This window comes from Eleutherodactylus coqui, chromosome 3 (assembly GCF_035609145.1).
Source record: "Eleutherodactylus coqui strain aEleCoq1 chromosome 3, aEleCoq1.hap1, whole genome shotgun sequence".
NCBI classification, from domain to species: domain Eukaryota; kingdom Metazoa; phylum Chordata; class Amphibia; order Anura; family Eleutherodactylidae; genus Eleutherodactylus; species Eleutherodactylus coqui.
This window is the reverse complement of record NC_089839.1, coordinates 114,807,907-114,831,993: the sequence shown is the minus strand read 5'-3', so window position 1 is coordinate 114,831,993 and position 24,087 is coordinate 114,807,907. Positions and strand designations below refer to the sequence as shown.

The 24,087-nt window shown below is 45.1% G+C and overlaps 1 protein-coding gene across 1 annotated transcript in view; it reads left to right on the top strand.

Annotated features, from left to right (window-relative positions):
- Positions 1-24,087, top strand: part of SLC22A2 (solute carrier family 22 member 2) — a 43,857-nt gene that overhangs the window by 13,833 nt on the left and 5,937 nt on the right. The window contains exons 6-9 of the mRNA XM_066594556.1: positions 2,699-2,805; positions 3,922-4,136; positions 19,512-19,620; positions 22,317-22,429. Of these exons, the coding sequence (XP_066450653.1) occupies positions 2,699-2,805; positions 3,922-4,136; positions 19,512-19,620; positions 22,317-22,429 (544 nt within the window). The remainder of the gene's footprint in view (positions 1-2,698; positions 2,806-3,921; positions 4,137-19,511; positions 19,621-22,316; positions 22,430-24,087) is intronic.

The window sequence follows — 24,087 nt, the reverse complement described above, 5'->3', positions numbered from 1 at the left end:
CTATTAAGGCCCATTTACACGCAACGATTATTGCTCAAAAGCCATCCTTTGAGCAATAATCATTGTGTGTAAATGCTTCCATCTTTCACTCTTCAGCTGAATGATGATTTTTAGGTGAGCATAAAATCCATTCAGCCGGAGAGAAGATAGCACAGAACACATGCTGTGTTTGCTATCCATAGTGCTGTATTCTCCACGGGAGCGCTGATTACATTGTATTCAGCTTGCACCCCCGTGTCAGAACAAAGCAGCTGAATGCGGAGAACAGAACACCTCCTGTTCTCTGTATACAGCTCCCGGAGGCTCATTTACATGCAAATAAAGGTGATAAGCTGCTAATGGACATTAGTGTCTATTAGCAGTTAATGCAAAATAATTGCTCAAAACATATCTTTTGAATGATTATCTTTGCGTGTTAATGGGCCTTTAGTCATGCAGCTACAGCCACAAATACGTTATGCAACTGAAACTAGATGATATAAATGGTTTGCAATTCAATTAGTCTGTTCTAATAGAAGTAACTAGAGAAATGTAGCACAATAGCTGTTTTCCATCATGTAACTATAAAATCACTAAAAATATAGGGCAAAGTATTATAAAATTACTCAACATTTTATTTAGATTTGTATCATTGAAAGTTGTAAGCTGTTATTTCAATGATGGTTCCCATTTCATTAGTTTTCCATGAGTTTTCAAAAAGTTTTGTACTTCTTAGTGTTTTTGTTGTTGTTGTTTTCGCCCATTCACAACCCTTAGTTAGTTTTTGGAAAATCACTGCAACTAATTAGATGGCTGACTTAACCCCTTTAAGATGTAAACCCCAGTCAAACAAAATTGCCTCCTGTGGACCAATAGATTGACTATAATTAATACCAAAGTTCTACGCTTCAAAAAACAGGGGCTAGCCTGGTGTAGCCCCTGTATTTTAAGGTGTAGAACTTTGGCATCCTGGTCCTCTTCCTATAGTTTCCCTATTGACCTTGCTGGCATGGCAGCCTAAATACTTATTGTAGCCAGCCAGCATGTCATGCCCCAGCAATTACTGAAAAATAGGTTTTTCCCCGAAACGCATTTGTTCTGCTGGTTTTACTCCTCATGTAATAAAATCTTTATATCTCACCATCATCACCATTTTTGGAGTCACTGCGCCTTGAGACATTTTTCTCTCACTCTCACTGTATAATTATGCCAGACACTGCACTTATAATATGTGTTATGTAGCGCCCACTAGTGGTGATTACCAGCAGCCTTTACAGAATACTTTCCTGCTTTGGTACAGAAGAAATATGGTTTATTTGAGAAACTAACTTTTAATTTCATGCCTGCCTGCTCATATAGCACAAAAAAATTTGAACTTTTTAAACTCCTAATGACCACAGATATAGTTCTTACAACAGTGATTAAAGGGCTCCATTTTTGAGATTTGGCTTTAAAAGCATCACTAGAACTGCTGCAGGAAATCAAAAAGTCAGAAATCTTTTCCTGTGCTGCTTTTTCATTGATTCCTACAAGCACATCATTAACAGTGTGTGATGTAGCTATGAGATTTACTTAGACCTAACATAGTTCTGATTGTAACAAATTACACAAAGGATTATTTTCACTGCTATGACAATTCCAGTTACAAAAAAAATCATGAAAAAAACATAAAGCAAAGGCCTGACAGGACTTAAAGGGGTTTTCCAGACAAAAACTAATGGTGAATGAACTGCGAATGGCTGGTAGGGCCAAAACGCTGTCCGAACTGCAGTGGCTCGGTATGGTAGTATACCAGTCTAGTGAACTACAGTAGATACAGCGTTTTGAGACTTCTGACTATCTGTAGCTCCCTCTCATCAGATGAGTGGCAGGCATCCCAGGTAGCGAATCCTGTTGATCTGTATTGGTGACCTAGACACGGGGGTAGGTACCCAATAGTTTTCACCTGGTAAACCCCTTTAAGAGGAGTTGATTCATGAAAAAATCCCTTTTTAAATTTAAAGGAGTTTTCCAGGCAGCGCCGGTTGTCAGTGCAAGGATTCACCAGGGTCGGAGTGGAAGCCACTGCTCCGACCTCTGTGTAGTGGCCGGCAATTGAAATTGCAGGCACATTTCTCATTGAAATCAATGGGAGCTGTGCTTCTAATTGCACGCTGGGGTCCCATTTATTTCAATGAGAGTTCCGCTTGCAATTAGAAGCTCCAGCCATTACATAGAGGTCGGAGCAGTAGCTTCTGCTCCGACCCAGCTATTTGTTGCACACTGGGTTTTAAAACCCTAGAGGATCAACTATTATCTCCTGGAAGCTGTAGATCAGTGGTCTCCAACTCCAGTCCTCAGGGACCACCAGCAGGTCATGTTTTCAGGATATCCCATGGTAAGAACACCTGTGGCAATGTGTGAGGCACTGGCAATAATTACATCACCTGTGCAACACTGAGGAAATCCTGAAAACATGACCTGTTGGTGGTCCCTGAGGACATGAGTTGGGGAACCCTGCTGTAGATGGCCATAAATATCTCCTGCAGGGGAAAGTATTATTACATGCTGGCAGTTTAAATGAATTGCTGACCATGTAAAACATGGATGGGTTACGTCAGAAGTTTTGATTGCGAAAAAGTAAAAAAGAGGCATGGCCAGTATCAGCTGTATAAAAAAAACAATACTTCACTTTAACGACTAATGCTTTATTTTTTTACCTATATTTTATTATGTACAGAATCTGATGGAAAAAGAAGAAATTGGTGACAAGAAAGTTCCTGCTTTTTCAGACCTTGTCAGAACACCTCAGATTAGAAAATACACATTTATTCTTATGTACATCTGGTAAGGATCTTTATCCTTTCTTTATAGCAGTTTCTTCATTTCTAGATATAACCCATTCCAGTGTTGTGCCCCCATGAAGTTGGCGCAGGTCAGCAGCTTGACCATTTCTGTGTATCCATTTCCCATTCATCTCTATGGCAGGTGCGCCAACAGAAGGAATCAAGCTGCTAGCATGCGGGTATGCATCACTAGAATGGGGCAACTGGTAAGTATAAGACAGAGCTCCCTGGACTCTTCTCACCTTTGAGCCCCATAACATTGTTTGTGGAGTTGAAAGGTGAAGACACTGTCTCTTTAAAGAAAGAGAACAAGGCAGCATAAATGGTGCAAAAATATCAAAAGATATGCTTTATTCTTCCATAATGACAGACAGCAACATTTCGACTACAAGAGTCTTTTTCAAGCTTGAAAAAGACTCTTGTAGTCGAAACGTTGCTGTCTGTCATCATGGAAAAATAAAGCATATCTTTTGATATTTGTGCACTGCTTATGCTGCCACATTGACTACTTCTGATTTTGATTTGGATCCGTGATTTGGGCTCCCTTGTAGTTGTGCATTATAACTGCCTTGCTGGAAACAGCTATTAGATTGTGCTGCTGGTAAATCTCTTTTCTTTGCAGTGTCCCTTTAAAGGGTCAGATATTTATTGACTTATAGAGTACCTATCTTCCAATAGGTGATGCTATTGGAAGATAGGTACTCTATAAGTCAATAAAGGAGAGGAAGGAGAGCTTTTTTGCATACCAGTAGGGACAGCAGCCTGCATTGTTCTGAGGTTTTCACAGGGTAATAATTGGGATCCAATTTCCTCAGAAGGTCCCTGCTGTATTACTAGATTTTTTTGTCCTGATCAAATGGGAAAACTTTGACATTGATGGTCTATCCTTATGATTGGTGGTGGTCGAACCTCTACGTGCTGCAGTACGAAGCATAGTCACTTGCACAGACAACCCACTATACCTATGTAGAAAATGGAGGGGCACCATTGCCCATTTACTGTACTGATTGGCAATGGGCAGTGGTCAAACATTAAGAGCTTCACCTAAGAATAATCCCTCATTGTTAAACGATGTGCAATGTTATGAAGCCTAAATTCTAATTTCCTATGTTTACAGGTTTTCATGTGCAGTTATTTACCAGGGACTTATTATGCACATGGGAAGTACTAGCAGTAACATTTACTTCGACTTTTTCATCTCTGCTCTGGTTGAATTTCCTTCAGCCCTAATAATAATTGTGACAGTGGATCGCATTGGACGGAGGTACCCGTGGGCAGTGGCGTGTGTAATAACAGGGCTGGCATGTCTACTGACCGCTTTTATTCCCGAAGGTAAATCAAACTGTTGCATGTTTAAAATACAAACTAAAAAAAGCAACCAAAACCAACAACTACAAGTTAAACTTTACTCAATCATCAAATGATGACTAAGGGTTTCTATTCACTATGTCTAGGGGAAAGGTTTTATATATCAAAGACAGATTGGAGAAAGGAAAGAAGTGAAACTGGCACTCTGTCAAAGTATGTGTGATGGTCACTCAATGAAAACAATCAAAAGGGGCCTGAAGGTCTTTCTTTAGAGAAATCTTACAGGTTATGTGTTCTAGGTCACTGTTTGGGGGTTGCTGACATATTTCAAGTTGAGAAGGAATTTTGCCAAAAGTCCTTTGCTCCATTACTGATTTACTGCTTCCTATGACTGATTGCTACCACGTCAGACTTAAATGGTCACTGACTTGTCACAAGTAACTTGTGCTTATGTGGCTACAATGGGTTTTCCTTCCTTCTAATTTGCTGTCCACTGCCTGTTTTCAAGTGAAGTCAGTTTTAGTAACATACACAGAAAGACAGATAAACAGGAAGTAGAGGCTGGTTTAGTATCATGCTGCCCATTGAAGTCTATGCAAAGGAGAGTGGGAAGGAAATGGATAATAAATAATTACTGTCACACAGCTACTGGAATCTACACTGTTTAGTACGGCTATACACTGTCTTCCATGTAGCTGTTATTTCTGTGTGTGTGTTACAGAGAATTAGGCAGCAGAATTTGTTTTCGGGCATGGCTTGATAGGCATCTATGCATGGCAGCTCTGGGAACCTTCAATAGGTGCTGGGCTGTAATGCTTGTCCATTGGCAACCCCAAATAACATTGTAGGGGGTGCTGATGGGGCGCGGCAGAAGGCGTCCTTCCTCCCATGACTGTTTAAATGTGCGTAGAGCATACCAAGGTATCTAAATAGTTAACTGCCATGATCAGAGCTAACTGGTGACTATCAGTTGTCAGAAACAGATGATACCATCAAGACAGAAGCTGCTGTTCTCACTCTTTTCTTCCAACTTTTTGCTCTGTCTCCTACCGGATTAGGGTTTACCTTTGTGTTAGAAGCTTTCTCCACATATCGTGGGGTTGCTGGTTTTCTGTGGATATTGTTCCCAGTTTGTCTTTTCTATCCCAAAACTCCCCTTTTTTAGGGGTTTAATCAATTTTTGGGTTATTTGGGACGCGTTATCTTCTTTTTTAGTGTCCCGTTTTAATCTGGTTAGGTTTATCTAGAGGAGCGAATTCCTCCTTTTCTCATCTAGGAGGACTTAACTACTTAGGGAAGTTCAGGGTTTCATATTCATTGCCTGATAACAGCATTATTTTCAGTGTATGGCACCTTTGTATCATAGATTAGAGAAACGTTATAACTACCAAGGACAATTTCGTGTTTGATGACACCATCATAGATTACGGTTCCTGATGAGTCTGTGTATGACAGAAACGCGTTGAACCAGTACGAACCATTTCTGCATTAATAATTCTCTCAGAAGGTTTTTCTGAATCTCGTTCTGAATGGTTATTGAAGCTATATTCTGCATGAGAACGCATCAGTACCTTAATGGTGGTTCTCTGGTTATTTCTAGCAGAATTTGATTCTTCATTGATTGATAACCTGTGGTTGATAATCTATCAGCCACTTGTGTATTTTTTCTCGGGGGGCATCAGCAGAAGCTTTGCTTGTGGTTTGTCCATTCTAAACGAAACTATATACAGTTCTTTTTTCATCACGGACAAGGACCTATCATAGGCTGCTGCTGGTGTCCTACTGTTTCAGCATCTTTAGCCCGGTGCTATTATCCAGATAGGGCAGTTACCTGGTCAAGAACCAGATTTTATCTCTTATTTAAGAGGGTTTGTGTACTAAGAAGACATAGGCCTGGTGGCCTCTTGTCATTTCACCTCTAATAATTCTGATCCTTGTTGATGAGACACAATAGGAGCCCGAATGTACGTCACCATTGGAGGTGTTCCGTAAACCACTTACCTTGATGGAACGATCATCCTCCTTTCATCTTTTTGTGAAGGACGCATCCTAATATGGTCCTCTAATCTTTATTGGGTGACATCCATCCCCAATGGTGACTGAAAAAGAGTGCATTAGAGTGTCTCACGTTGCAGGATACTTCTGCATTGTAATAGAGGTGTCAATTGCATGTATTTTCTCTGGTCCTTTTCCAGGGTTTAAAATTCTTGCTCTGTGTTTGTTAGTTCCAGTTTGTCTGTTTTTTGTGAGGCCCAATCATTTTATATTTATTGATTAATAAAAGTTATATTTTAAGGGATATACCCAGTGAATATTACACTAAGGGTGGCTTCACACACAGCATTTTTTGGAAAGTGCATTTGCAGTTTTTCATGCATTTTTTTAAGCCAAAACCAATACGTTTGCATATGGCAGAAATAATGCAGATTTTCTGCAGTTAAAAATTAAACCAAAACCTGCATCATTTCTTCATTAAAAACTGCATCAAAATCTTTGTCGAAATCTTTTAACAGAAGGAGTGAAATCAGCTTAGGATCCACACCAAAATCAGAGTCATAATCTGCACTGTGGTTTTTGATGTAGAAATGTTTGGGATTTTAGGTGTGGATTCGGTAACGTCATCTACAGGAAAAAATGTAATAAAAAGCGATCTAAAAGTCATACTAACCACAACGGAAACTACAGGACATCCCACAAAAAGACGAGCCCTCACATAACTATGTTGACGGAAAAATAGAAAAGTTACGGCTGTCAGAAAATGGTGGCATAAAAAATTTTTTTCCTCCCAAATTTTTAGTAGTACAGTAAAATTAAAACTATATAAATTTGGTATCATTGTAATTGTACTGACCCTAAGAATATAGTTACCATGTCATTTTTTCTGCAGTGTGTACAAAAAACAAGACCCACTCTAAAAAGATGACCAAATAACTTTTTTTTTTCATTTTTCATGCCATTTAGAATTTTAAAAAAAAGTTTTTTAGTAAATTATATGGTACATTAAATGGTACCACTGATAAACACAACTCATTTCACAAAAAAACAGGCCCTTGTGTAGCTACATCAACAGAAAAACTAAAAAAAAATTATAATTTTTTTGTAAGTGAGGAGGAAAAAAACGGAAAAAGGAGGCTGCGCTAACTACATATAAAAAAGGCACAATATGTACCTATTAGCTCATCTTCCTGTCCAGCTGCTACTCGGATGCCTCTGCCCTGTGATGGTCACTGCACTGGCTACCTGTCAAATATATTATTCAATTTAAACTCATTACTAGAGATGAGCGAACGCGTTCGTCCGAGCTTGATATTCGTGCGAATATTAGGGTGTTCGGGATGTTCGTTATTCGTAACGAACACCATGCGGTGTTCTGGTTACTTTCACTTCCTTCCCTGAGACGTTAGCGCGCTTTTCTGGCCAATTGAAAGACAGGGAAGGCATTACAACTTCCCCCTGCAACGTTTAAGCCCTATACCACCCCCCTGCTGTGAGTGGCTGGCGAGATCAGGTGTTCGCCTAATATAAAAGTCGGCCCCTCCCGCGGCTCGCCTCAGATGCGGTGTGAGTTAGATGAGGGACAGTGCTGTTTATACCGGAGCTGCTGTAGGGAAAGAATTGGTAGTTAGTGTAGGCTTCAAGACCCCCCAAAGGTCCTTATTAGGGCCACTGATAGCTGTGTGTTGGCTGCTGTTAGCAGTGGCATTTTTTTTTTCTCAAAATCGGCTCTGCAGAGCGTTGCACCTGGCATTAGGGACAGAAGTGCTGCATAGGCAGGGAGAGTGTTAGGAGTGAGTGTAGCCTTCAAGAACCTCAACGGTCCTTTCTAGGGCCATATTTATCCATGTGCAGTACTGTCCAGGCTGCTGTTAGCTGTGCTGCATTTTTTTTGGGCTTCTCAAAATCGCCTCTGCAGAGCATTCCACCCTCCATTGATACTGCAGGGAAAGAATTGTATAGGCAGGGCCACAACACAGTTATTATTCATAGAATATACGCAGTGCTGCCTTTTGGTGGGAAAAAACTGAAAACAAATCTATTTGTCCAGCCTCTGTCCGTCCTTACGCCTGTGGACACGTGTGAGCTGCGTGAAAAACATTGCTAAATCATACGCACCCAGCTACGCTTTACTGCTGGCTTCGCCATTTGCTTTCCTTAATTGGGAAAAAAAATACCTGCTCTGCCAGAGTTATAATAACTCTGCTACCCTCACGTTCTGTGACACATAAGCAGGGACACAGCACAGTTATTAAACTTCTCATGTTCATTGAATATACGCAGTGCTGCCTTTTGGTGGGAAAAAACTGAAAACAAATCTATTTGTCCAGCCTCTGTCCGTCCTAACGCCTGTGGACACGTGTGAGCTGCGTGAAAAACATTGCTAAATCATACGCACCCAGCTACGCTTTACTGCTGGCTTCGCCATTTGCTTTCCTTAATTGGGAAAAAAAATACCTGCTCTGCCAGAGTTATAATAACTCTGCTACCCTCACGTTCTGTGACACATAAGCAGGGACACAGCACAGTTATTAAACTTCTCATGTTCATTGAATATACGCAGTGCTGCCTTTTGGTGGGAAAAAACTGAAAACAAATCTATTTGTCCAGCCTCTGTCCGTCCTTACGCCTGTGGACACGTGTGAGCTGTGTGAAAAACATTGCTAAATCATACGCACCCAGCTACGCTTTACTGCTGGCTTCGCCATTTGCTTTCCTTAATTGGGAAAAAAAATACCTTCTCTGCCAGAGTTATAATAACTCTGCTACCCTCACGTTCTGTGACACATAAGCAGGGACACAGCACAGTTATTAAACTTAGATTATTCATTCACTAGAGGCAGTGGGGCCTTTCGTTTTCCCAAAAGGGCAAAAATTATATTTGGCCTGCAGTCTTGCGCCAATTTATTTCCTGCCTGTTAAATCAAATCACTGGTAATACAGCATGCTGAGGGGTAGGGGTAGGCCTAGAGGACGTGGACGCGGCCGAGGACGCGGAGGGCCAAGTCAGGGTGTGGGCACAGGCCGAGCTCCTGATCCCGGTGTGTCGCAGCCGACTGCTGCGCGATTAGGAGAGAGGCACGTTTCTGGCGTCCCCACATTCATCGCCCAATTAATGGGTCCACGCGGGAGACGGTTATTAGAAAATGAGCAGTGTGAGCAGGTCCTGTCCTGGATGGCAGAAAGTGCTTCGAGCAACCTATCGTCAACACGCAGTTCTGCGCCGTCCACTGCTGCAAATCCGAATCCTCTGCCTGCTGCTCCTCCTTCCTCCCAGCCTCCTCACTCCACTACAATGACACCTGCTCAGGAGCGGGAACACTCCCAGGAACTGTTCTCGGGCCCCTGCTCAGATTGGGCAGCAGCGGTTCCTCTCCCACCAGAGGAGTTTATAGTCACTGATGCCCAACCATTCGAAAGTTCCTGGGGTCCGGGGGATGAGGCTGGGGACTTCCGCCAACTGTCTCAACAACTTTCTGTGGGTGAGGAGGACGATGACGATCATACACAGTTGTCTTGCAGTGAGGTAGTAGTAAGGGCAGTAAGTCCGAGGGAGCAGCGCACAGAGGATTCGGAGGAAGAGCAGCAGGACGATGAGGTGACTGACCCCACCTGGTGTGCAACGCTTACTCAGGAGGACAGGTCTTCAGAGGGGGAGTCAAGGGCATCAGCAGGGCAGGTTGCAAGAGGCAGTGCGGTGGCCAGGGCCAGGGGTAGAGGCAGGGCCAGACCGAATAATCCACCAAGTGTTTCCCAAAGCGCCCCCTCGCGCCATGCCACCCTGCAGAGGCCGAGGTGCTCTAAGGTCTGGCAGTTTTTCACAGAGACGCCTGACGACCGACGAACAGTGGTGTGCAACCTTTGTTGCGCAAAGCTCAGCCGGGGAGCCAACACCAACAGCCTCACCACCACCACCATGCGCAGGCATATGATGGCCAAGCACCCCACAAGGTGGGACGAAGGCCGTTCAGCGCCTCCGGTTTGCACCCCTGCCTCTCCCCCTGTGCCCCAACCTGCCACTGAGATGCAACCCCCCTCTCAGGACACAGGCACGACCGTCTCATGGCCTGCACCCACACCCTCACCTCCGCTGTCCTCGGCCCCATCCACCAATGTCTCGCACCGCACCGTCCAGCCGTCGCTAGCGCAACTGTTGGAGCGCAAGCGCAAGTACGCCGCCACGCACCCGCACGCTCAAACGTTAACCGTCCGCATCACAAAATTCATCAGCCTTGAGATGCTGCCGTATAGGGTTGTGGAAACGGAGTCCTTCAAAAGTATCATGGAGGCGGCGGCCCCGCGCTACTCAGTTCCCAGTCGCCACTACTTTTCCCGATGTGCCGTCCCAGCCCTGCACGACCACGTCTCCCGCAACATTGTACGCGCCCTCACCAACGCGGTTACTGCCACGGTCCACTTAACTACGGACACGTGGACAAGCACAGGCGGGCAGGGCCACTACATCTCCCTGACGGCACATTGGGTGAATTTAGTGGAGGCTGGGACAGAGTCAGAGCCTGGGACCGCTCACGTCCTACCCACCCCCAGAATTGCGGGCCCCAGCTCGGTGGTGGTATCTGCGGAGGTGTATGCTTCCTCCACTAAAGCACCCTCCTCCTCCTCCTCCTCCTCTGTCTCGCAATCAAGATGTGTTAGCAGCAGCATGTCGCCAGCAGTCGGTGTCGCGCGGTGTGGCAGCACAGCGGTGGGCAAGCGTCAGCAGGCCGTGCTGAAACTACTCAGCTTAGGCGATAAGAGGCACACGGCCCACGAACTGCTGCAGGGTCTGACACAGCAGACCGACCGCTGGCTTGCGCCGCTGAGCCTCCAACCGGGCATGGTCGTGTGTGACAACGGCCGTAACCTGGTGGCGGCTCTGCAGCTCGGCAGCCTCACGCACGTGCCATGCCTGGCCCACGTCTTTAATTTGGTGGTTCAGCGCTTTCTGAAAAGCTACCCACGCTTGTCAGACCTGCTCGTAAAGGCGCGCCGGCTCTGCGCACATTTCCGCAAGTCCCACACGGACGCTGCCACCCTGCGCACCCTGCAACATCACTTTAAGCTGCCAGTGCACCGACTGCTGTGCGACGTGCCCACACGGTGGAACTCTACGCTCCACATGTTGGCCAGGCTCTATGAACAACGGAGAGCTATAGTCGAATACCAACTCCAACATGGGCGGCGCAGTGGGAGTCAGCCTCCTCAATTCCTTTCAGAAGAGTGGGCCTGGTTGGCAGACATCTGCCATGTCCTTGGTAATTTTGAGGAGTCTACCCAGGTGGTGAGCGGCGATGCTACAATCATTAGCGTCACCATTCCTCTGCTATGCATCTTGAGAAATTCCCTGCAAACCATAAAGGCAGCTGCTTTGCGCTCGGAAACGGGGGCGGGGGAAGACAGTATGCCGCTGGATAGTCAGGGCACCCTCCTGTCTATTTCTCAGCGCGTACAGGAGGAGGAGGAGGAGCATGAGGAGGATGAGGGGGAAGAGACAGCTTGGGCCGCTGCTGACGGTACACCGGCTGATTGCCTGTCATCCTTTCAGCGTGTATGGCCTGAGGAGGAGGAGGAGGAGGATCCTGAAAGTGATCTTCCTAGTGAGGACAGCCATGTGTTGCGTACTGGTACCCTGGCACACATGGCTGACTTCATGTTAGGATGCCTTTCTCGTGACCCTCGCGTTGCACGCATTCTGGCCACGACGGATTACTGGGTGTACACACTGCTCGATCCACGGTATAAGGAGAACCTGCCCACTCTGATTCCCGAAGAGGAAAGGGGTTCGAGAGTGTTGCTATACCACAGGACCCTTGCGGACAAGCTGATGGTAAAATTCCCAGCCGACAGCGCTAGTGGCAGAAGGCGCAGTTCCGAGGGCCATGTTGCAGGGGATGTGCGTAGATCGAGCAGCATGTACATCCCAGGCAGTGCAACAGTCTTTAAGGGCCTGGCCAGCTTTATGGCTCCCCACCAAGACTGTGTCACCGCTCCCCAGTCACGGCTGAGTCGGCGGGAGCACTGTAAAAGGATGGTGAGGGAGTACGTAGCGGATCGCACGACCATCCTTGGTGACGCCTCTGCCCCCTACAACTACTGGGTGTCGAAGCTGGACACGTGGCCTGAACTAGCCTTGTATGCCCTTGAGGTGCTTGCTTGTCCTGCGGCTAGCGTCTTGTCGGAAAGGGTGTTTAGTGCGGCTGGGGGAATCATCACAGATAAGCGTAGCCGCTTGTCAACCGACAGTGCCGACAGGCTAACACTCATCAAGATGAACAAAGGCTGGATTTCCCCAGACTTCTGTTCTCCACCAGCGGACAGCAGCGATACGTAAGCAATACGTAGGCTGCACCCGCGGATGGAAGCTACGTTCTCTCTCACCATCCAAAACGGGGACATTTCTGCTTCATCAATCTGTGTCTAATATTCCTCCTCCTCCTCCTCCTGCTCCTCCTCCTGAAACCTCACGTAATCACGCTGAACGGGCAATTTTTCTTAGGGCCACAAGGCTCACTCAAATAATTTTTCAGAACAATTTTTATAAGTTTCAATTAGCTTAAAAGCGTTGGAACTTTAACTTGAACCAATTTTTCGTTACACTGGGCTGCCTCCAGGCCTAGTTACCACTTAAGCCACATTAACCAAAGCGATTCACCTGCCATCTTGGTTGGGCATGGCCAATTTTTACTGAGGTACATTAGTACTGTTGGTACACCAATTTTTTGGGGCCCTCACCTACAGTGTAATCATAGTAATTTCTATGTTCTTCGCCTGCACTCATGGTACAGAAAGGTGTGTGGGGTTGGCCTACACTTTAGCTACATAAATGTCACTTGTGCCTTGGCTATACTAAGGCTACTGAAATGGAACGAAGACTGCGCTCCCGCTATACTGCTGCTTCAGAATTGTTACTGGGGCCTGTCTTGAGTGCTACTATTGCTTACATGGAACGAAGACTGCGCTCCCGCTATACTGCTGCTTCAGAATTGTTACTGGGGCCTGTCTTGAGTGCTACTATTGCTTACATGGAACGAAGACTGCGCTCCCGCTATACTGCTGCTTCAGAATTGTTACTGGGGCCTGTCTTGAGTGCTACTATTGCTTACATGGAACGAAGACTGCGCTCCCGCTATACTGCTGCTTCAGAATTGTTACTGGGGCCTGTCTTGAGTGCTACTATTGCTTACATGGAACGGACACGTGGAGAGGACACGTAGTGCCTCAAAAACATCCCCCTCCTCCTCCAACAGGGAAAACATTGTTGGCAAATGCCTTTGCATTGGTTCGTCTGGTGGCAGTCCAAGAATTTCACCTTTACCGACACTACAAGAGAGCCCCCCCACCATCCCCCCGCCACGGCCCACTTAATCCTGGCCACATTCCGAAAACCAACAAAATACAACCGTGGTACTAGGTCCGCAGTCACCACCACATTACCACCAACGCGGTTACTGTTAAGGTGCATATAACCACGGACACGTGGAGAGGACACGTAGTGCCTCAAAAACATCCCCCTCCTCCTCCAACAGGGAAAACATTGTTGGCAAATGCCTTTGCATTGGTTCGTCTGGTGGCAGTCCAAGAATTTCACCTTTACCGACACTACAAGAGAGCCCCCCCACCATCCCCCCGCCACGGCCCACTTAATCCTGGCCACATTCCGAAAACCAACAAAATACAACCGTGGTACTAGGTCCGCAGTCACCACCACATTACCACCAACGCGGTTACTGTTAAGGTGCATATTACCAGTCTGACTGGGGCATGCAGACACCTTGACAGAATGAATAGTGTGTGGCACATAGGTTCCCCATTGCTATGCCCACGTGTGCAGCTCCTGATGGCGGTGGCACAGGATTATATTTCTCATTGCTTCTGTACAGCATTGTGGGCTATCGCCCCGCCCCTATTAAAGAGGGTCGCTACCTAGCCGTGCCAACCCTGTGCAGTGTGTGCCTGCGGTCCCTCGTCGTGGCAGACGCACTTCTAAATAGACATGAGGGTGGTGTGGCATGAGGGCAGCTGAAGGCTGCGCAGGGACAGTTTGGTGTGCGCTGTGGGGGGGAGGGGGTGCGGTTGGGCAGCATGTAACCCAGGAGAAGTGTCAGTGGTGTGTCATGCAGGCAGTGATTGTGCTTTGTTGGAGGTAGTGTGGTGCTTAGCAAAGGTATGCCATGCTAATGAGGGCTTTTCAGAAGTAAAAGTTGTTGGGGGGGGGGGGGCCCACTCTTGCCGCTATTGTGGCTTAATAGTGGGACCTGTGAACTTGAGATGCAGCCCAACATGTAGCCCCTCGCCTGCCCTATCCGTCACTGTGTCATTCCCATCACTTTCCTGAATTGCCCAGATTTTCACACATGAAAACCTTAGCGAGCATCGGCGAAATACAAAAATGTTCTGGTCGCCCATTGACTTCAATGGGGTTCGTTGTTCGAAACGAACCCTCGAGCATCACGGGAAGTTCGTTCCGAATAACGAACACCCGAACATTTTGGTGTTCGCTCATCTCTACTCATTACCTTAATCTGCAAAGCTCTCCATAGCACCGCACTGCCCTACATTGCTTCCCTCATCTCAATCCAGCACCCAGCCCGCACCATTCACTCCGCTAACTAAATCAGATTAAGCACCCCTTTAATTCAAATCTTTCATTCCCGCTTCCAAGAGTCCCCCAGAGCAGCACCAGTCCTCTGGAACACGCTACCCAAAACTATCCAGGCAATCTCTGACAGAAAGAACTTCAGGCGTGCTCTAAAAATGCACCTCTTCAAGGAGGCATACCATATCTGCTAAACCAAACTGTCTTTCCTCTACCTGATAACATGCTCCTTGTCCTACTGATTGCAATCCCTGCTAGCTGCAATCAACCCCCCCTGCACTCACACCGATTCAGCCACTGTATGGCTCAATTTTGACCATTGTCTATGTGTATTAGTGTATCTAGATGCCACCAGGAAGTCCTGGTGGAGTCAAGATTGACGGGGGGTGACGTCCCCAGTCAGTGATTAGCTGCTTATGTGCTTGGGCTGTAGGTCCTGCAAGCCCATTAACCATGAATCCTGGATGGCAGGCGGGACGTTGCAGAGAGGAGGCGGCGGTCAGCTGGCTGTCCCGGCATTGGAGCAGCACATGCGTGGCCAGCGGCAAGTTAGGCACCAGTGAGCGGGGGAGCAGCTGGCAAGGAACACAGAGGCTGTGGAGCCTAGCGGGACAAAGCAGTGAAGGGGCAGCCAGCCGGCTGTGTGGCCAGCGGAGCAGCAGATGCGTGGACAGCGGCTACTTTGTCAGCATTGAGGGGATGGAGAAGCCCTCACGAAACAGTGAGCCTGCGGCAGCTGCTGGGAAGCTACAGTCAGCCTCCGGCCGCCCACCCGTGCCACTGGCGGAACAGATAAGCGGGCAGTGGCAGCATGCCGGTGTGCAGCTGAGCAGCCGTCAGGGAGCAGTAGGGGCTGCCGCTACTCAGCTCTGAGGCGCTGGTTGCCTGAGAGCCGGGGACGGCCGCTCTGCTTACAGTGATTGCTGCAGCGTCTGCATTGATGACTGGCTGCCCTGCTGCCTTATGCTGACGATTACTTCCCATCTTAGGCGTACAGTATTACATGTGAATACTGGCAGCTTAGACCGGTAACATTGAAGTCACTGTCAGCCTAAGGCAGCAGGGCAGCCAGTCATCAATGCACACTGTGCTGCAACGACCTTCGTCTCTTGGCCCTATCGGGAGCTGGGGGTGTGACAGGGGCGTTCTCTCTGTCAAACCTCCAGCTTCCTGGTGGCGTCAAGATACACTAATACCGTGTATAGCATCCCACACTCTCCACCCCGCCATACCGTGCACATCTCCAGATCCTTTACCTTCTGTATGACCCAATTATTTGTAGTATGTAAGCTCGTTGGAGCAGGACCCTCACCCCTACTGTTTCCATCAATTGATTACTACATGTAACCGTGGTTTTTGTATTTTTGTTTTTTGTATCTGTTACCCCCTGTTTAGTAAGCGCTGTGGAATATGTTGGCGCTATATAAATAAAGGTTATTATTAATATTTAAAAGGGGGTGAAAGCATGCTCGCACAGTCTCATAAGAGGGTAGGCAGGTAGCGTCAAGAGCAGCAGCCTTTTCATGTGTACAGACATGGCGTAAGAGTCTCAAAGAGCCCATAGAATAAAATGTACCCAGTGTATTGTGGATAGAGTCTGTACATACTTGACACAACTATAGAGATCTAACCTGGAAGGACAATATACTTCTAAAACAGTGCGAATAGGTGTTCGGCTGTTGTGAGGATGAGAAGGAGCAGCCTGGTACTACTGTAGTAGTCCTGAAATTCTGAAGGGACATGTAGTAGGTAGGTAAGCGGATCAAGGGGAATGTCAGAACCAAATAGGTCTTTTTGACCAGATTTTTTTCTAAATCACCAACGACTAATGCTTTTTGTTAAAACTTTGTAAAACAAACTTTCTTTACTGTTTTTATTTTTTTTAACATCTTCTCGATGTCCCTAGTTGTCCTAATAGTTAAAGTGGCCCTACCTGCAGATAACTTATTGATGTCTGTTGGAGGTTATATGCATGATGGATCCTATGCTTTGTGTGTGTGTATATATATATACACATATATATATATACACATATACACTAGTTAGTTACATGCGACTTCATCTGCAAGGAATTTGTATTTTTATAATCTAATCTGTGTTTTGCTGTATATTGAAATGTAAGAAGTTGAAATAGCGAAAGGAATGTAACTGCAATCTGCTATGTCAGCACAGTTCTGTACACAACGTTTTTAGTCTTGTCATCTTTTGCTAGGATATGAATGTTTTGTGGGCTGTATACACATGAGTACGTCACATATAGTTGTCCATGAGAAAAACATGTTTTTCCTAAATGTACACCTGCTACCTTAAGTGTTTGCCCTTGAGCCTTATTGTCATCGGAAATGCTATTTTTAGAGGGAATTGCAGCCTTTTGAATTAAAAAGGCAAATCCGTCTGTATTATCGAAAAAGTGTGGAATTAAAACCCTTTCTCCTTTTGCTATTCCAGTCATAATAATAGCTCTTACAATATTTAGCCCCAGGCTTCTAATTTGTAATTTTCATAGCTCAAACTCTTTTATAGCCACGCACTAGATCTGACTTGCGCGGCATGCTAAAAGAAGACCAAACAATGGATAGGAAATACTATTATCAAAAAGAAACCATTTCTTACACAGCTGAGGTAAAATAAAAGCTGCACTATGATTAGTTGCTATGGGCAACACAGATTTTCTTCAAAATCTCAATCCATATTTATGTGTCTTTCGATCAAGTTTTAATCCTGGGCAAGGCACTATCCCTGCTAGCTTAATAATTATATATGTGCAGGAACGACGTCTGCCCTCACATGTCTGCCCGTTTGGGGAGGCCTAGCTTATGATGTGCACCCCCTTCCCCTCCGCTCTGCTGCACTTAGTAATCGCATACTTGCAGCAATGCTGCCTGGTCTTACATTTCTGCTTGTTTGTGTAGCATAGCTTATGATGTGCAACCCATTCCGCCCCACCTCACCACACGGTGGAGGTGCGCCTGTGCATCACAAAATAAATCTGAATTGTCGCACTCCCTAGAGAACTCTTTACATTTTTGGGATGTCCTTCTTCAAGACACAAGCTATCTCCCTGCCAAGAAATGTCAGCCTATTTGGCTTAGTGGCCGGACTTAAACCTAGAGGATAATGCAGATATTGATTCTACTGCCCTCTAGTTTACTGCTAGTTGCCAGGGAAATATTTGGTTTAAAAAAAGTTGTATGCATTGTTTTAATTTACATACGGTTTTTAACAGGGTATGCAGTTTCTTTTGATGTGTTTTTTAATTGTGGTTCAAAAATGCAACAAAAACCATGAACACAGCAAAAAGGGCTACAAACTAATTTTCACATAGTCCAGGAAATGAGTTGTATTTGGAAAGCTTATGTCTAGGGGCTAGAACATGTATATAAATTTGTTTTGCAGCCCGGTTTAAGTATGGGAACGGGTACAGGCCCAGAGCTGAAATATTTTGTAGCACATATATAAGAAAATGTATTTTAGGCCTTCGTCACACGTGCGTTTTTTCGTGCGATTTGCGGATCGCATGACGGATGCGCATCCGCAAATTGCGTGACCGGGGCCAAAAAATCACCCGAAAAATCTGCTCCTAGCCGCGTTTCATTAGAAATGGGCTGGAGCTGTCCAGCGCATTGAATTCAATGGAGCCGGCAATACAGCCGGCTCCATTGAAAGCAATGCGCTGCTGGCGAGCGCGGGATGAATTGTCGGGAAGGGCTTAAATATATAAGCCCTTCCCTGCAATTCATCCAGAAAAGTGTAAAAATAAAAAAAATATATATACTCACCTTGTCCCGGCAGATGGAGTTCAGCACCGCCGGCCTGCAGTGGGTGTGAAGGGGGTGTGAGTCAGACTTGCCCCTGATTGGCTCAGCGCTGAGCCAATCAGGGGCAAGTCTGACTCACACCCCCTTCACACCCACTGCAGGCTGGCCGCGCTGAACTCCATCTGCCGGGACAAGGTGAGTATATATATATTTTTTATTTTTACACTTTTCTGGATGAATTGCAGGGAAGGGCTTATATATTTAAGCCCTTCCCGACAATTCATCCTGCGCTCGCCAGCAGCCAATTGCTTTCAATGGAGCCGGCTGTATTGCCGGCTCCATTGAATTCAATGGGCAAACATCGTTCTTCTCTGCCACAGCTGTTACAGCTGTGGCAGAGAAGAATGATTTGTCTTCTATATGTTCTCAATGGGGTCGGCGCTGCTGCCGCCCTCCCCATTGAGTGCATATAGAGAAGAGAACAGGAATCGCAGATCGCAGATAGGTGCGATTTGCGATTTCTGTTCTATAATTTATCGGACGAGCGCATAAAAAGCGCTCATGTGTCCGATACCATTGCAAAGCAATGGTTTTAAAAAATCGCCGGACGCATGCGCATTCGCAAATCGCGCGAAAAAACGCACGTCTGACTAAGGCCTAACAATGAAATGTATTTAACAGGATGAAAAAAAATTACATATACACACTGCATCTGTGCAAAAAATTAGATTTTCTTCATTTCTTGCTCTATAATTGCAATTTGTGTAAAACTGGACGATGTTAGAAAAAAGAGGCGCATCCTCCCACTGCCAGGGAGATTTACTATAATGTATGTCAGAGACTGATGTAAATTTTACTGGAAGTCCATGCCAACTCATAGCTAGCCTAGGTTTCACATTCTGGAGCAAGGATTGGCCATACATACTTCACGATTACTACAAGGCTTGCGCGTTTAGTCAAGTTCACACTGCATTTAGATTGGCGTGTAAAATACCAGTGTACATAACTTTTCCCTTAGTATAACAGCTCTCTTGTGTTTGTCCTTTGTAGGATTCTCTGGACTCAAGATAGCGCTGGGATGTGTGAGCAGAATGGGCATTACACTTTCCTACGAGATGATTTGCTTGGTCAATGCTGAGTTGTATCCAACTTTTATCAGGTGTGGACTTTTGTAATGCATTGCAATAAAATACAATTACCGTATATACCGGCGTATAAGACGACTTTTGAACCCCGAAAAATCTGCTCTGAAGTCGGGGGTCGTCTTATACGCCGGTAATACCAAAAAAAAGTGTAAAAAAAAAAAAATCATTACTCACCTCCCCCGGCGTTCTGTCGCGCTCCGGCAGGATGTCGCTCGCTCCTCGTCCCCGGCGCAGCATTGCTTTCTGAATGCGGGGCTTGAAATCCCCGCCTCCAGAAAGCTAATACACACGCCGTCAGCCAGTTACAGCCATTCAATGACATCATTGAATGGCTGTGATTGGCTGAAGGCGCACGTGGCTTCAGCCAATCACACCTATTCAATGACATCATTGAATGGGTGTGATTGGCTGAAGCCACGTGCGCCTTCAGCCAATCACAGCCATTCAATGCTGTCATTGAATGGCTGTAACTGGCTGACGGCGTGTGTGTATTAGCTTTCTGGAGGCGGGGATTTCAAGCCCCGCATTCAGAAAGCAATGCTGCGCCGGGGACGAGGAGCGAGCGACATCCTGCCGGAGCGCGACAGAACGCCGGGGGAGGTGAGTAATGATTTTTTTTTTCTCCACTGTATTACCGGCGTATAAGGTGAAAGTTGGGGGGTCGTCCTATACGCCCCGTCGCCTTATACGCCGGTATATACGGTACTATGCTGATTTAAAGGGCCACTCCGATGATTTTTTAAATTCATTCATTATGCAGCTAGCCCCCCAGTATATATAAGTGGGGTATTGTTACCTGGGTTAGTAATTTCTTTCCATCTAAAACTTCCAGCCTCTTTTTTCTCAGATGGTCATATGATCTCAGTTCTGATCAGCTCAGATATACTTGATGTTATGTAGTTAATTTCTAGTCAGATTCTTGGTCTGTGTAATGATGTAATATGGATCTACCACTGAAACAGCTTGCAAGAGGATACAGGTACTGATGATGATCATACAGCTTATGTCGCACAGTTATAATAGAGGAAATCACAGCTTATCCTCCTGACTGTATACTTATGGTCTGTAGCTTATTTAGGTGAATATAGAAAGTGATGATAATAAAACTGTCTGCCCAGCAGGCAGAATGGTATAACCTTAATTACTGCTGTGAGGATGCATCATTGGTTTGATGTAAAACATCTCAGCCTCAAGTTGGTGTCTGGTAGGTATAAAATGGGTTTGCATTGCATGGAAGTGGCTGGAATACAGAGATGAGACCTCCAGAATCAGACAGGCAATCAGGTGAGGGGGCAGGGCTGGAGAAAATTGTTTTAGCTGGAGTGGCCCTCTAATTATTTGTAGAAAAAAAGTTTAATAATATTTTTTAAGCTACAAAGAGATTGAAGCACAAAATAAGCAGTAAAAGATCCACTGTGTTTTTGCAATAATATTTACAATATGGCAGCATAATTGATTAGTTTATTTGTTAGTAGAACAATATGGCCACAGAGAGATTTATTTCCTAACAAAGTTCACCTAGACAAATTGGGTCCAACTACCTTATAGTCTTTTTACATGAGACGATTCTCGTTTCAAGTGATGTCACAGCTAACTCGTTCGCTCTCGCGCAGCCTGTTTAGCTCGTAGGCAGGTTCTATCACCAGAAACCAACTTTGGGACCTTTCACACAGGACTGAAATGTCTGCAGGACGAAGTGTGGATGCAGATTCTTTTCAATCAGTATGGATTCTATTGGGTTTTTAAGGCTTCACATTTGCGAGAATCATCTCAGATCTGGTTCAAAATACTGGAAGAAAAAGTGCAGCATGAAAAAGCTGGGCAGCTGGACAGAAACCAAACAGCCCCCTGTTATTGTCAATGGGGTCCATTTGTCGCTGTTCGCTTCCGTCCTGAAATGGAGCTGTTTGGACACGGAGATTCCCCTTTCCTGCTCCCCGAACTGAGCAGGAATGCAGAACCCCCGATGCTGGTGTAAAACCATCCTTAGTTGTGTTGAGCTATTTAAAGTGTTCTTGTTTGATTGATTTTTGCAAGCAGCTGAAAGTTTGTAAATTTGGCAACTAAATCTCATTTGCGATGGGGCTTGAATAAATTGATTGCACCTGTACGTACACTCAAGCTGTATCTAAATCCTTTAGGATTGTGTCAACTTCTTTACAAAGCCATTCAGTACCTGAACCATCTTATGAGCTTGGAGACTCATACCATTACTTTCTGTAATTTTGAAAGGTAAAGCAAATGACTTGGCATTCATACAAGTGTTCCATAATTTGTTGTAAGAATAACTAAATGGCTGTGGAAAGGAAATATAACTTACTACACTTTGCTTGCTACAGTATCGTCTGCCAAATCCTCATTTGATTTTTTCTTCTTTCTACAACCACTGCCTCATTGCTGTCTCAGGCCAGATTCACATCTACGATAGAACCTCCGGTCGGAGGACCTCTCACTGATTCGGCACAAAATACAGAAAGGAAAAGCGCAGCATGCAGGACTTTTTCTTCTAGTAAAATGCCGGACAGCTGAGCAGAAACCAAACAGACACCATTATAGTCAATGTGGTCCATTCAGCGCTGTTCAGTTCCGTCCACACACAGAACCGTTCAGCCAGTGAATTCCCCTTTCCTGCTCTCAAAACGGAACAGGAAACCAGAAACCTGATGCAGATGTGAGACCACCCTTATTTATCTATGTGATACATTTTCAGGAACCTTGGCGTAATGGTCTGCTCATCTATGTGCGATCTTGGTGGAACCATAACACCATTCATTGTTTACCGACTAGCAAATATTTGGCAAGAACTACCGCTTATAGTATTTGGTAAGAAAGCCACATTAAAGCAATTATGATATTTTCTAAAACATTTTCAGTATTTTACTGTTAAAATGTAAAAATATCTCCTGTTTGTGACCATCCTTGATGATTACCAGTACAGACAGCCACACTGCTTGACCAAATCTACAGACTACAGTTTAACCCCTTAAGGATCACGCAAGGTAAATATACGGCTCTTGGTGCTGGGCTTTAATCCCGGACGATAGTAGAAGTATGGGGCAGGATGTAAGCATCTGCTCCTGCAGTCAAGCAGGAGCAGGTCGGTTCTCGGCTGTCAGACACAGATGAGGACCACTTCTGCCTTTTCCTTTCCCAAGACAGAGAGCACTTGGAAGTCACATGATCGCTGGGTCGCATAGTGGAACAAAGACTTCCGCTTTCACTTCTTAGTACATAGTACATAGCACTATGTTCCACTATGCGACCCGTAGTACATAATGCTATGTTCCACTATGCGACCCAGCGATCACGTGACTTCCAAGTGCTCTCTGTCACAACAGAGATGCAGGGTTCTCGCAGACCCTGATCAGCTCTGTCAGTGACTATTGTCACTGCAAGGGAATGCTTCCCCCTGTAACTGGGTCCCCAAGGATGTGGCTCCTATGGACACCCCACCTACAGTGGAAAAGTATAAAAAAAGGACCATGTGAATAAATGGTAAAAAAAATAGTTACAAAAATAAGTTTAAAAAAACAGAACAAAATAAAAATCTATACATATAAAATTGAATGTATGTCTGTCTGTTTGTCCTTTATGCGCTACTACACCATTCATCCGATCGCCATGAAACTTTGGCAAGTTGTTGAGTACACTCCTGGGAAGATTATAGGCATAGTACAACTATCCTATGATAAATGGCGCGTGTGCGAGCGTCGTCGACATTTACGCCCCCGACACAGATCGTTTGATTTCCATCATTGCCACTAATTCTCTCACTTCCCGATGTCGTAGAAACATGAAATTTGGCACAGGCATTGATTATGTCATAAGTAGGAAAAGCTAATAGGTCCCAACTCGATAACTCAATTCTAAGCGCAAAAGAATTAACGTCCAAATTTTACATACGGAATCTAATTTTCTCACTTCCCAATGTCATAGAAACTTGAAATTTGGCACGAGCATTGATTATGTCATAAATAGGAAAAGCTAATAGGTCCCAACTCGATTACTCAATTCTAAGCGCAAAAGAATTAGCGTCCAAATTTTACGTACGGAATCTAATTTTCTCACTTCCCAATGTCATAGAAACTTGAAATTTGGTACTAGCATTGATTATGTCATAAATAGGAAAAGTTAATAGGTCCCAACTCCATTATTCAATTCTAAGTGCCAAAGAAGTAGCGTCCAAATTTTACATACGGAATTTAATTTTCTCACTTCCCAATGTCATAGAAACTTGAAATTTGGCACGAGCATTGATTATGTCATAAATAGGAAAAGTTAATAGGTCCCAACTCGATTATTCAATTCTAAGCTCCAAAGAATTAGCATCCAAATTTTACGTACGGAATCTAATTTTCTCACTTCCCAATGTCATAGAAACTTGAAATTTGGCACGAGCATTGATTATGTCAAAAATAGAAAAAGTTAATGGGTCCCAACTCGATTATTCAATTCTAAGTGCAAAAGAATTAGCGTCCAAA